Source organism: Sphaeramia orbicularis, unplaced genomic scaffold, assembly GCF_902148855.1.
Source record: "Sphaeramia orbicularis unplaced genomic scaffold, fSphaOr1.1, whole genome shotgun sequence".
Lineage (NCBI taxonomy): Eukaryota > Metazoa > Chordata > Actinopteri > Kurtiformes > Apogonidae > Sphaeramia > Sphaeramia orbicularis.
The window spans coordinates 12,191-27,500 of NW_021941747.1; the positions used below are offsets into that span (position 1 = coordinate 12,191).

General features: G+C 41.6%; 1 protein-coding gene and 1 pseudogene across 1 annotated transcript; one reads left to right on the plus strand and one right to left on the minus strand.

Moving 5' to 3' along the window:
• Positions 1–825: 825 nt before the first annotated feature.
• LOC115416923 (tripartite motif-containing protein 16-like) lies at positions 826–2,298 on the plus strand. The gene has a single exon (XM_030130794.1). The coding sequence runs from the start codon at positions 826–828 to the stop codon at positions 2,296–2,298; it is 1,473 nt and encodes a 490-aa protein (XP_029986654.1).
• Positions 2,299–8,221: 5,923 nt separating this feature from the next.
• Positions 8,222–15,310, minus strand: part of LOC115416924 (cilia- and flagella-associated protein 44-like) — a 35,342-nt pseudogene continuing 28,253 nt past the window's right edge.

A 15,310-nucleotide genomic window follows, 5' to 3' on the forward strand; every position in this document is an offset into this window, starting at 1 on the left:
CCACCTTGCTTAGCTCCTCAGACATAAAGTTCAAAGACTTCTTCACTTCTTCCATGTCTTCTGCAAGCTTTTTCGTTGCCATGTCTCCTGTCTTAGCTTGGCTCCTGGCCTAGCCTGGTAGCTTACCGCTGGTAGTGGTGGCTCCTGGCCCGGTAGCTAGCCGCTGGTGGTGGTGGCTCCTGGCCTGTTAGCTGGCCTCTGGTGGTGGTGGCTCCTGGCCCGTTAGCTAGCCGCTGGTAGTGGTGGCTCCTGGCCTGGTAGCTTACCGCTGGTGGTGGTGGCTCCTGGCCTGGTAGCTGGCCTCTGGTGGTGGTGGCTCCTGGCCTGGTAGCTGGCCTCTGGTGGTGGTGGCTCCTGGCCCATTAGCTAGCCGCTGTGGTGATGGCTCCTGGCCTGGTAGCTTACCGCTGGTGGTAATGGCTCCTGGCCTGGTAGCTGGCCTCTGGTGGTGGTGGCTCCTGGCCTGGTAGCTGGCCTCTGGTGGTGGTGGCTCCTGGCCCGTTAGCTAGCCGCTGGTGGTGGTGGCTCCTGGCCTGGTAGCTTACCGCTGGTGGTGGTGGCTCCTGGCCTGGTAGCTTACCGCTGGTGGTGGTGGCTCCTGGCCTGGTAGCTAGTTAAGTTAAGCTAGTTAAGCCGGACCTGGAGAAGGTTTCCTGTTCCATCTGTCTGGATCTACTGAAGGACCCTGTGACTGTTCCCTGTGGACACAACTACTGCATGAACTGTATTCAAAGACACTGGGATACAGAGGATGGTAAGAAGAGCTACAGCTGCCCTCAGTGCAGACAGACCTTCAGACCGAGGCCTGTCCTCCAGACGAACGCCATGTTAGCAGATTTAGTGGAGGACATGAAGAAGACTGATGTCCAAGCTGCTGCTGCTGATCCTGGACCTGATAATGTGCCCTGTGATTTGTGCTCTGACAGAAAGCGAAAGGCGTCCAAGTCGTGTCTGCAGTGTCTGGTCTCCTACTGTGACCAACACCTCCAGCCTCATCATGATGTACCTCCGTTTAAGAGACACAAGCTGGTGGAGCCTTCGTCAAACCTCCAGGAGAATGTCTGTTCTCGTCATGATGAGCTGATGAAGATGTTCTGCCGCACTGATCAACAGTTAATCTGTTATCTCTGCTCTGTGGACGAACACAGAGGTCATGACATAGTGTCAGCTGAAGCAGAAAGGATTCAGAAACAGAAGGAAGTCGGTACGAATTTGAGAAAGGTCCAGCAGAAAATCGAAGCATTTGAGAAAGATAAAGAACTGCTTCAGAAGGAAGAGGCAGACATCAATGCCTCTGCTCATAAAGCTGTGACAGAAACTGTTAAGATGTCGACTGAACTAATCAGTCTGATCAAGCAAAAAACTGAAGATATGGAGAGGCAGATCAGACGACAGCAGAGAATTGCAGCAGGTCGGGTCAGGAGACTGCTGAACGAGGTAGAACAGCAGCTCAAGACCCTGAGGAGAACAAACATTGAGCTGGAGCTGCTCTCCCAAACACACAACTACAACGACATTCTGAAGAATTCCTCACAACCTCTACGACTCCCTGAACACTTCAACATATCCAGCCGCAATGTCCGTCCTCGGCATCGCTTTGACCCTGTGTCTACAGCTGTGTCAAGGCTCCGAGACGAACTAAAGGACGAACTTATCACGGAATGGAAAAAAATCTCATCAACAGTGACTGATGTGGACGTTTTACTGCCGCAAAACCCCAAGACCAGCGAGGAGTTCTCACATTACTCAGTTCAGCTCAGTCTGGATCCGAACACAGTGAGTTCACGAATGATACTCTCCGAAGGAAACCAGAAAGTGACATGTGTGAGGGAGGAACAGTTATATCCTCCTCAGCCTGGCAGATTTATGTCTAGTGTTCAGGTTCTGAGTTTAACTCCTCTGTCTGGACGCTGTTACTGGGAGGTGGAGTGGAGTGGACAAGGGGTCTCAGTGGCAGTCGCATATAAAACTATTTCCAGAACAGGAGATCGAAGTAGATTTGGAGTTAATCTTAAGTCTTGGGTGTTACATTACAATAATAACATGTACACATTCACACATAACAGTCAAAAAAAGCAGCTGTCAGGCCCTCAGTCCTCCAGAATCGGAGTGTTTGTAGATCGCAGAGCAGGTCTTCTGATATTCTACAGTGTCTCTGACACCCCAACTCTGATCCACAGAGTCCACACCCCATTCACCGAGCCGCTCTATGCCGGATTGGGCCTGTGTTATTTTAACACTTCAGCAAAGTTGTGTACATACAAGGGCAGACAGGAGGAGCAGCCCCCCCAAATGTAGAGCTGCAGCCATCCAATATTTTTGTTATCGAGTAAATTATCAATTATTTACTTGAGTTCGATTACACGATTATTTGGATAGGTGAAAAAAATTGTAAAAATGTGAAAAAGAAATGTGTGAAAATGACAAACAGCTTGTCCTTTATTCCAGAACCAACTGAAACAACAACCACAAAAAGTAGAAAAGTAAAACCACAAACCCACTTCAATATCCACACTACTAAGAAAGAGACCAGGGTCCAGTCCTAATTCACCCCTTACCCCTATCCCTCTGTTTTGCGCGTTCACTTGAAGGGGTAGGGGAGTCCCAGTTCTCAATGAGTCGAAGGGGAGGGGCTAAGGGGGAGGGCCGTTTGACCCTCCAAATGCAGATTTTTCAGGACCACACCACAAACAGAGGGGTAGCAGAAATCTGCCATAATTCCAATCATGGGTCAGATGGAGGTAAACACAGCAAAAAAAGAGCAGCAGTGACCAAAGAAACACACAAATGGACAGATTTTCTTCAGAAACAACTTAATCATGTGATCGTCCGTTTAATGCCATTTCAGTGTGTTACAGATCGCATTTTGCAGGTTGCCGTTGATAGACGCAAAAAGATGAACAAAGCCCCTGGAACAGAGACGTTCCAGCTGCTGACGGCATGGGGAATTCTGTCGGAAACAAAATTGTGGCATCTGTTTATCGTGACATGGATGACTGATGATGATGTAACAGGTCTGGAAGGGTTGGACCATTTCAGACAGGAATGTTTCAGTCACTACACCTTACAACTCCGTTTCAAGTAGTGCCAAGTGCAAGGGCCAAGTGGGAGGGGTAAGGGGGAGGGGCCAAGGGGTGAATTGGGATTGGGCCCACGTCATCGCCCGGCATTCCAACACCAGTCTGTCTGAACCTTCTCCAGACCCATTACCGTCTCCATCAGTGTTTTCATTCTGTTCATGCATCAGCCTGTGGAATATTTGTGGCTCCAGTGACACACAGCCTCCTCACATCCCAATATTAGACAAGTATATGAAAATTATTGTTACAATTAGTAATCAATGACTGGGAAAGTTAGCATTTGGATTATGTTTAAAAAATGACTAGAAATAGTTAAAAATAAGAAGCTGGAAGACGGACACAGAATGCTGTAGACCAGGGGTGTCAAACTCATTTTAGTTCAGTTCCACATTCAGCTAAATTTGATCTGCAGTGGGCCGAACCAGTAAAATAACAACAGAATAATAGATAAATAATGTCAACTCCAAACTTTTCTTTGTATTTTACAGTGAAAAAAGTAAAATTAAACAATGAAAATGTTTACATCTACAAACTGTCCTGTCAAACAATGTGAATAACTTCAACAAACTGGAAGAATAAGTGTAATTTTAACAATATTCTGCCTCAGTTTATCATTTCCACATGTTCATTATAATGTACAGATCACAGTGGATCTACAAATACACAAAACATTTAGTATCGGGCAGAATATTGTTAAAATTGCACTTATTTTTCTTAAGACATTTCAGGTTTTTCACATTTGTTCAGATTATTCACATTTTTTGTGAAATTATACTTTGTTTTGGTGTAAATACATGAAAATATTTACATTTACAAAGACAAAAATGTGGAGTTGTGAGTATTTATAGATTATTATGATAGAATTTGACTGGTCTGACCCACAGGAGACTGAATTGGTCTGCATGTGGAGCCTGAACTAAAATGATTGTTAATATCTTAATATCTATTTTTGCATTTCATAAATTCATCCCAAGGGCCGGACTGGACCCTTTGGCGGGCTGGATTTGGCCCCCGGGCCGCATGTTTGACACCTGTGCTGTAGACAAACAAAAATGTCTGAACACATGTAAAATATTTTATTGGTATCAACTTAGTTTGACTGTAACTCCAGAACAACTCTGATTCATATTTTCATGTAATTTCTGTCATTTTTTTTTAATGTATGTTTTGCGTTTTGAACTTTACTCTGTTAAAAACTGTCTGTAAGGGAAAGAAAACTTCATGAAATGCAGATAAAGAAGCAGCTCGACTGCTCACATTTCACTGTTTTTTTTCCCATCATATGTTTATAAGATGAGTTCAATGACTGTCTGTTTATATTGGGAGTGTATTAAGTTTGAAAATCAGTCAATAAACACCATCAAGTGATGTTCAACTCATGAACAAAGTATGTGTTTTTTGTGGTATGTGGGTGGAGTCATGCCTGAACAGAGCGTCAGTAAGACTCAAGATGAAACCAACAACAATAATAGAGTAGAGGTGTTAGAAAATATCAGTTCTGCAATATATCGCGATATTTCATTTCACAATACTGTATCGATATTAAAAAGTACTGTATCGATATTTTTAGGTATTGAATTCAAATGCAGATATTGTGGAGGCTCATTTTTGTTTTTCTTTATTGTTTATATCTTATTTATTATTATTCGACGCTGTTTTATTAACCCTTTCATGCATGAATTATGAGAACCTTAATGGGTCAAAACACAGTCATGTCCCATCAGAGAGTGAATTTTAATTGATTGCCATTCCAACATTTATTTCAACATGAAGTAGCTCCTTGTTTTGGATAATCCCTTATGGTCCAACTAAAGCAAAAATGAATTTAAAAATAAAAATGTGGGTCAAATTGTCTCTAAAATGTCCCTTCAGTGAGATTTTGAATACCGTTTTTTGACCCTAATCAAGTTATTTTTCCGGAGTGTTTTTATTCCTCTTTAGACCTGAAAAAACACTATGAAAACATTTTTATGAACCTGTTTTTCATGGAGTTGCAAAAAATATTCACTCAGCTGGATATCATGCATTTAATTTTTGAAGCAAAGAAACATGTATTTACTGAGACACTGTGTGAAAAGTATGAAATAATTTTTTTTAATGCTGCTAATCTAATGTTTTGTCACATTTTAACATACTCTAATATTAGTTATTCACTGTATGGAGATAATATGCAAAAAAACCAACTTTTTGTTTAAGAAAAATGGTTAATTACCTCTGCCAAGGAGGTTATGTTTTTGCCAGGGTTTGTTTGTTTGTTTGTTTGTCTGTCCGTTAGTGTGCAACATAACTCAAAAAGTTATGGACAGATTTTGATGAAATTTTCAGGGTTTGTTGGAAATGGGATAAGGAAGAAATGATTAAATTTTGGTGGTGATCGGGGGTGGGGGGGCTGATCAGTAGCCCCCCCGTGGGCCCCCCCACCCCCGATTACCACCAAAATTTAATCATTTCTTCCTTATCCCATTTCCAACAAACCCTGAAAATTTCATCCAAATCTGTCCATAACTTTTTGAGTTATGTTGCACACTAACGGACAGACAAACAAACAAACAAACAAACAAACAAACAAACCCTGGCAAAAACATAACCTCCTTGGCAGAGGTAACAATAACAAGCAATTGATTTGCACTCAAACATGTTAGTGCATATCAGATTTATCAAGAACAGCAAAGTTACAGTAATCGTATGAATTACAATATATGGGATGATGCATAGGTGTCCACTGTGTTGGCTGATATGGAACTAAAACAATAAAATCCATGAATATACAAGAGAACAGCTGGAGAAGAACTGTCCACTGGAGTGACCACTATCCATGAAAGGGTTAAATAATGGTTATTTGAAGCATCCTAAAAGCACTTTTTACTGTCTGAGAGGCAGATGGGAGTTCCTTTGTTTGGGATTGCACAAAAATAATGTTCTAATGTTAGATATGAACGACTGGAAAATGAACATTTGAGCAGGATCTTAATCTGTAAAGTCTATAAACCATAATTTAAGTTTGAACACAAAATTTTGTGATATAGTATTAGATCCTGTTGGGATCAAATAAAAATGTGTTTAGTATTTGTGCAGATTTCTGGTGTAATTCACAATTCTTCAAGGAAATAATCATTTAAGAAAAAAAAGAAACAAACAAAAAATTGCCTTTTTAACAGTATCTTGATATATCGTGATATATTGTATCGTGATCCTAGTATTGTGATTTGTATCGTATCGCCAGATTCTTGCCGATACACAGCCCTATAATAGAGAAGGGTTTCACAGAAACTTGACTGAACACCGGGTTTATTCTGAGGCGGTGGGCCAAGTCGTTCCATCTTGTTCTGTTCATGAGTTGATCGATACCTCTTTGCTGTGAAGCTGAGTTTCTAAAAACAAATTACTAACCTAAATTGAATAACCTTAGTGGTCGTTTCCCAGATGACCGTTTGCTCCGTAAAGAATAATGATATGCATTTTGTTTTACGGGCAGATTAAAAAAACTGTGTTGAGATAAGATCCAGTCAGAATTTATGTTGATACTAGGGATGTAACGATTACCGGTATAACGATAAACCGCGGTAAAATTGCCAACGGTTAGTATTACTGTTTAAAATCTAATTATCATGATAACTGTGTTTGATTACCGCACTTTTAGGGGAAAAAACGCTGATGTAAAGCTATACTTTTCTGTCAAATATTAGAGTATAGTTTTAATTTATTACAATTTAGATTTTCTACACCTAATATTTGCAACCAATATTTACTTTTAAAGTCTTTGAAAAGGTTCATTAAGCATCTTTGTGTTATTTATGCAATAAATTATATAGACTTTTCAAATTGGATTTTATATTTTTTTTGTGTTTTCTGGCCTTTCTGCCAACAGTAAGTACATTATGCCTATTATTTATTTATTTTTCAAAATACAACTTGGTTAAATTATTTCAGCGTGTATAAGTACTTTTTGTTAAGTACATTTTGAGCACAATTTCAACAATACCGTGATAAAAATGATAACCGTGATAATTTTGGTCAAAATAACAGTGATATGAAATTTTCATATCGTTACATCCCTAGTTGATACCTTGTTTAATTGTTTTGGTCGATTGCATCGTTCGTTGAAAGTATCATTTCAGAGCCAGAGCCACTCATCCTCCTGAGACTATGTCCAGTTATGTTTTGCTTTGTAATTACTTCATATGCATTGAATATGTGCAAATTGTTGTAGTTATGTTTACAGTCTACAAAGGCTGTGAGCTGGTGATGGTGGGATGAAGCCTTGTGAATATGTGGAATCCTTCTGACCAGACAAACCCCATTTAACAGCTCCTTTAGGAATACTGACATCTGCTGGTACTGTATGTTCAGATCTCTTAGTATATTTATTCAAGTAATGAGTGGGGACCAAGGTTCAAATAGTTTTGGATTTTTCATTCTAGTTTAGTTTGATTTAGTTTTGACTTTTTTTTCTCTAATTCAGTTAGTTTTAATTCGTTTTTAGAGCAGGTTTGCTAGTTTTATTAGTTTTCTTTTTTTTTTGCAGATGCTTAGTTTTAGTTTAGTTTTAGTATTAATTTTAGTTTTGTCATATCTTTTCTCTTCTTCTCTGTTGTCGTATTCAAATAAATCCCAGACAGGACTCTGCTGCTTTAGTCTCCGTGTTTCCAGGTAGAGTGGGGACCAGAAGACGACTGGAAACCACAAGTGAACACAAGTGACGGACCGTGAAGAGTCGTATGGTGACGCTAGCTAAAATTGCTAGAGCGAAATAAATCGATTTCGTATCAATCCGACATTGACAAAGACAAAAACGAAGGAAATTTTATCCATAATTTTTATCCGTTTTAGTTTCATAAACACACAATACAGTTTCAGTTAGTTATCATTTTTGATCTTTTAATTATAGTTTTTATTTATTTCAGATAACGAAAATGTTTTTTCAATTCTAGTTTTCATCATTTCGTTAGTTTTCGTTAACGATAACCTTGGTGAGGACAGCTCAAAGACTCCTGTGTTTTTATACTTATGGTAATAACAATAATCGGTGTAGAGGTCACATGACTTGTAGAATTAACAGTAAAGTCTACTGGACAATCAGAGAATATTTCAGTGTATTAAAGTTATTATTACTTGGAATACAGTATGAATTCCGAGTCAGTCGTGCTTCTGTTTGGGGTGATTACCGCCTGCAGGGGGAGCTCTATCCTCGGAGTCCCGGTTTCTCGGTGGGGGTGGGCAGGTGGCCGTGCTGCGGTATCGGGGGCAGCGGGGGCGGAGGGGACCAGCTGGGAGGCTGGATGTAGCCTCCTTGGCGGGACAGGATCCTGATCTCTCTCCGGAGGGCCTGGGCCTGATGGGACTGACTGTCCACCAAGGCCTGGAGCCTCTGAACGGCCTCCTGGTCTTCACGCCTCCTGTGGTCGTCAAACTGCCCCCCCTGAACGCACAAAAACCCACATCAGACCCAAACACATGCAGCACGTGTCAGTGACTCATCAGTCGCATCAGTCAGGTACCGTTTTCTTCTGTCGGGCGTCGAGTTTCTTCTCCAGGTCTCGGTTGTTCTCCAGGAGGCCGATCATGGTCTGCATCTGCTCGGTGGTGGTCCTCGTCTCCTCGTCCAGAACCTCCTGAGCTTCACAAACCTTCAGCTGCATTAGAGAACAGTCACAACACTGAGCTCCTCCTGCTGTCTGCAGATGGATCCTCCTGCTCTACGACTCACACCCAAATATTCGACTGGTTACTGCCTCGCATTGGTCTGACACCTTCACTTCCTGTTAGACTTTTCATGCACTTCCTGTTTAGTGAAAACCACACGTGTGAATAGGGTATTTGGACAAATTGTGATGATCTGAGGAATGAAGTTTTTCTTAAAAAAAAAAAGTGTTTCTAAAGTTCAAACAAACTTAATATAAACCGGTTGAAATGATGCTTTTTCTGGCTGCTATGGATGGGTGGATAGACAGGTGGGTGGATGGATGGATGGATGGATGGATGGATGGATGGATGGGTGGACGGTAACTGGATCAGTAATGCACCTTAGAACCAGACGCCACCATGGCCTACAGACTTTCTTTTTTCTATCTCTCCATTCCCTCTATCTCCAGTCCAGACTTTCTTTTTTCTATCTCTCCATTCCCTCTATCTCCAGTCCAGACTTTCTTTTTTCCATCTCTCCATTCCCTCTATCTCCAGTCCAGACTTTCTTTTTTCCATCTCTCCATTCCCTCTATCTCCAGTCCAGACTTTCTTTTTTCTATCTCTCCATTCCCTCTATCTCCAGTCCAGACTTTCTTTTTTCTATCTCTCCATTCCCTCTATCTCCAGTCCAGACTTTCTTTTTTCTATCTCTCCATTCCCTCTATCTCCAGTCCAGACTTTCTTTTTTCTATCTCTCCATTCCCTCTATCTCCAGTCCACTGCTGCTCTTACGTCCCACTGTTGGATTTCCGTGGCGTGCTGGGCCTCCTTCAGCAGTTTCTCCTGTTTCAGCTCCTCCATCCTCCTGTTCCCTGACAGCGTCTGCAGAGCCTCCACATCCACCTGCCTCCCAAACTTCATCACCATCAGTTCACTGCACTGTGTCTGCAGCTCTAAAAACAACACACACACACACACACAGATGGGTTCAGTCCAGGTCCAGGCCTTGGATCTAAGACCGAGCCTGGACTGATGATGGAGGTCTGATGGAGGTCTGATGGAAGTCTGTGGAGGTCTGGAGGTCTGATGGAGGTCTGATGGAAGTCTGTGGAGGTCTGGAGGTCTGATGGAGGTCTGGAGGTCTGATGGAGGTCTGATGGAGGTCTGATGGAGGTCTGTGTCTGAACCTACTCCAACAGAATCTACTCTATTCTAATCTAACATCTGTAACATTAACCACACACACCACCCAACACACACCTTCTGAAAACATACAACCCAAAAACACACAATCCGAAAACACACGACTTGAAAACACACTACCCAAACACACCACTCAACACACACCATCCAAAAACACACCACCCAAACACACACCACCCAACACACACCACCCAAACACACACCACCCAAAAACACACCACCTAACATACACCACCCAAACACACACCACCCAACACACACCACTGAAAACACACTGCCCAACACACACCGCCCAACACACACCGCCCAACACACACCACCCAAACACACACCATCCAAAAACACACCACCCTACACACACCATCCAAAAACACACCATCCAAACACACACCACCCAAAAACCCACCACCTAAACACACACCAGCCAAAACAGCTCCTCTGGAGTGTGGGGTGCCTCAGGGCTCCATGGTGGGCCCAGTTCTTTTTATCTTACGTTACCACTAGGGTCCATCCTGAGCAGTCGTGCCATCTCTTCCACTGTTTTGCAGACGACCTCCACATCTATCTCCCCCTGAAGCCTGATCCAGGTTTTAACTCTCTGCACGTCGTTAAAACGTGGATGGGCTTACATTTCCTACGTCTGAATGATGGTAAGACGGAGTTTGTTTTATTTGGTCCTCCTTTTGATTTAGCAGCTGACAGTGCAGTGGGCTCCCTGGGTTCTTTTTTTTCAACTATTTTTATTGATAACACTGCCACAGAAAAGCACATATTCCAGTTGTTACCTCCACCAAGGAGGTTATGTTTTTGCTGGCGTTGGTTTGTCTGTCTGTCTGTCTGTGTGCAAGATAACTCAAAAAGTCGGATTTGGATGAAAATTTCAGGAAATGTTGATTCTGGCACAAGGAACAAATGATTAAATTTTGGTGGTGATCGGGGGTGGGGGGGCCACGGGGGCCCACTGATCTGCCTTGGTGGAGGTCTGTGCTCTCCAAGTGCTTTTCTAATTACATTTGTTTTTTGTTTTTTTACATTCTGCTGGATCACAGGTGTCAAACATGCGGCCCGGGGTCCAAATCTGGCCCCCCAAAGGGTCCAATCTGGCCCGTAGGATGGATTTGTGAAATACAAAAATTACACTGAAGATATCAACAATCAAGGATGTCAAAATGATTTAAAATCAGATTCCACATACAGACCAATTAGATCTCAAGTGGGTCAGACCAGTAAAATGCTATCATATTAAACATATCAATAATGAAAACAGCAAAATGTCTCTTTTTTGTTTTTTAGCATAAAACAGTAAAATTACATGAAAATGTTTATCTAAAACTATTCTTTTACAAAAAATGTGAATAACCCAAAATTTCTTCAGATAAGTAAATGCAATTTTACCAATATTCTGCCTGTGATTAAATGTTTCATGTATTTGTAATTGTAAATGTAAGTTGTCACGCACATGTGTAAATGATAAACTAATAATCTGAGGCATAATATTATTAAAATTCCACTTGTTTTCTTAAGATGTTTCCAGTTGTTCATGTTATTCAGATTTTTGTAGATGTACTGTAAACATTATCATGATTTAATTGTATTTTTTTCACTGTTATTATTTTACAGGTCCGGCCCACTTGAAACCATATTGGGCAGAATGTGGAACTGAACTAAAATGAGTCTGACAGCCCTGTGCTCGATCATAAAACAAAGACAACTATGACAATGTAGAAGAAACAACATTGACTTTTCCCGGCCCAGATGCACAGGTTGACAGACTTTACGAGTTTTCCACCTTCACCTAACCCCATTCCTCGTCGATCCGCAGACGGAGTGTTTTGGAGCCTCTTTGGTGTTTTCTTCGACGGTGCTTTTAAATTGGACAAACAGGTTTCTTCTGTCGTTAAGACCAGCTTTTCTCAGCTGTGTCATTTATCAAAGGTGGAGCTGCACCTGCCCATAAGCCAGTTCCAGCATGTTCTTCATAGATTTATCACATCTGACTGCACTATTGTAATGCGCTCTATTATGGGATGGACCGGTCCTTTGTTCAGCAGCTGCAGATGGTCCAGAATGGTTTTACATTGGAACCTGCCTGAAGGCTGAAGGTGACAGGTTCTGTTGTGGTTCTACAACTGTCACATGTTCCCAGTCCACTGAACATTTTAAATGTCTTTTACAGACACACCTGTCGTCACTGGCTTTGACACAAGGGTGGGACTTTCATTTGTTTTATCTTCTGGTTGTATTTTTTAGAGACTGTTTATGCTATTATTATCTATTATCGGTTTTATCACTTTTAGTGTCTTCTATCGTCTATATCTATATATTTTTACTAGTTTTATCATATTTGTATTTTGACCTATATTCTTGTACAGCACTATGGACACTTTGCATTGTTGTAAATGTACTATAAAAAGAAAAACTTGACCTTGACACACACCACCTAATGCACCATCCAATGCGCCATCTAACACACCACCCGACACACACCACCTTTATTTAACAACCTTTATTTAATCCTGGTTAAATAAAGGTTAAATAAAAAAAAAAAAACACCCAACACACCACTTGACACACCACCCAACACACACAATCCTGACACACACCACCCGACACACACCACCCAACACCTGACACACACCACCCGACATACACCATCCGACATACACCAGCCCACACACACCCCCCACCACCCGACACACACCCCAGGCTGGGCTGAGTCCTCACCCTGGACCTTGGCCTCCTTCTCTCTGTGGTCGTGGCTGAGCTTCATTTGCTGCTGCCAGGCCTGACGTAGCCTTTCTCTCTGCTGGGTTTTCTCCACCTGCAGCTGCTTGATGCGCTCCTGCAGCCGGTTCAGCTCCTTCCGGTCCAGAACCAGCACCTCGCTCAGGTCGTCCGGTACCGAGCCGTTAATCACATACTCAACCTGAGAGAAGATGCAGGAAATAGACAGAGCCCGTCATAAAGCCAAGGATTCAGCGTCCAGATCCCAGTAAACATCAGCTGTGGTCTGAACACAGTCGAATAGCCCGGGGTTAAAGTTTATGTTCACAACTAAAGTTAAGATGAGTTCATTTGAGTAAAAAAAAAAGATCTTGTTTGATAAAATGTTTTGACAAAATTTAAATTATTAGTAAAAACAATGAATGTGGATGCGGTTAGGACCTAGTAAATCTAAATGACTGTTAGCTGGTTGTGACATGTAGCTACATCCTATCACCAGTATTTAAAAAAAAAAAGTTGTATTTGTCTTTGGTTTTACTACTTACAGAACAGAATGTTCCATCATCTCCTGTTGTTCTTGAGTAAAGAATGATAAAAGTATGGAGCTGATGAAATACAGGATTAGCTGAGTTTTCTGTATCAGCAGGCTAACTGTTAGCTCACTAGCCAGTGTTAGCAGCCTTAGCTTAATGAATTTGTCACTTCTTAAAAAAATAAATAAATTAAAAAAATCTGTATTTGTTTCATTCAAAAATTAAATTTCATGATTCACCATTAAAACCAAAGACAACATTAATTCTTTCATTTTCAGAATAAATGCCCATGAGAACAAATCAGAAACCAGATGTGTGTGTATAAATGTGTCACCTTTTTTCTTCTTATTTATTTTTAAATAAATAAATAAATAAATGTGCCACCTTTATTTTAATGGTTACAAAGTATTAAAAATAAAAAGTATTAAGTGTATCCATCCATATATATATATATATATATATATATATATATATATATACTGACAGTCAATGAAAACGTCCAGGTCAATAATTTATTATACTTTGCAATGAAGAGTTTGGGAAGTGTTTGATTTGAAATGTTTCAGTTGAATAGTGTGCACAGAATTCATTAATGAGTCTTACACTTTCCAAACATTTTTCACTAAGCTTCAGTGAGTGGTCCTTAAGAATAGGGTCAAAGTGCTGTTTTGGAGAAAAATGAACATTTGTACACCGTTTAAAGGATGGGTTGTGAAGCCTTTATAAAGGCCAGCAAAAGGCCTAAATTTTTATTCCTTACGTCCTAGATGCCACGGTTAAATCCAGATGAACGATGGCGAGCCCTCGGCATGGTGCAAGCCGGCCTGAGTTATTCAGAAGTTGGGCGTAGATTGAACTGTTCTCATCAAACCATCTGACGTCTTGTTCAATGACATGGTGAAACTGGCTCTGTGGCAGACAGACCACATCCTGGGTGTGAAAGAGTAACGACTCCGGATCAGGATCATTACATCCGGAATCAATACTTATGGGATTGATTCCGTACAGCAAGCTGCACTGCTAGGGAGACACCAGGGAGACCCAACCCTTGAATCAGCAGCCCTACTGTCAGACGTCACCTTCGAGAAGGAAACCTCCATGCACGGAGACCTTTAAGGGGTAATGTTATGACTCCTCAGCGCTATCAGAATCTCCTACAGTGGTGCCAGCAACACCTGAGATGGACACAACGTCAGTGGGGAGCTATTCTCGCCACAGATGAAAGCAGATTTTGTGTCGACCACGCCGATGGACGGGAAAGAGTTTGGCGCGGACGTGGCGAACGCTACGCTCCGTGCTGCATCCATCAAAGTGAATCGCTGGGGTGGGCCAGGCATCATGGTGTGGGCCGGCATATCCCTGCACTACAAGACCCCTTTAGTGGTTGTTGAAGGGACACTGACAGCTACAGTGCTACATCCGGGATATTCTGTGGCCCCATGTTGTGCCCTTCCTCCAGCAGCATCAGGATGTGGACATTTTCCAACAGGATAATGCACGTCCACATGCTGCCCGTGCCACTAGAGGGTTCCTGGAAGGTCAGAACGTCGAAACCCTGCCACGGCCTGCGTATTCACTGGATCTCAATCCCATTGAACACATATGGGATCACCTTGGTGTACAGAGTCGTACCTTGGTGTAAATGTCACCTGGACGTTTTCATCGACTGTCAGTATATATATACAGGGTGGGGAAGCAAAATGTACAATGAACATTTAGTTGTTTTTTCTCAGCAGACACTACGTCAGTTGTTTTGAACCCAGACAGATACTGATGTCATAATCATACCTAACACTATTATCCATACCTTTTCACAAACTTTTGCCCATATGAGTAATCAGGAAAGCAAACGTCAAAGAGTGTGTGATTTGCTGAATGCACTCGTCACACCAAAGGAGAATTGCAAAATAGTTGGAGTGTCCATAAAGACTGTTTATAATGGAAAGAAGAGAATGACTATGAGCAAAACTATTACCAGAAAGTCTGGAAGATACTATTAAAGAAGAATGGGAGAAGTTGTCACCCCAATATTTGAGGAACACTTGCACAAGTTTCAGGAAGCGTGTGAAGGCAGTTATTAAGAAAGAAGGAGGACACATAGAATAAAAACATTTTCTATTATGGACATTTTCTTGTGGCAAATAA

Excerpts from the sequence above, each read along its gene's own strand:
- LOC115416923 (XM_030130794.1), top strand. The coding sequence starts at position 826 with ATGTTAGCAGATTTAGTGGAGGACATGAAGAAGACTGATGTCCAAGCT.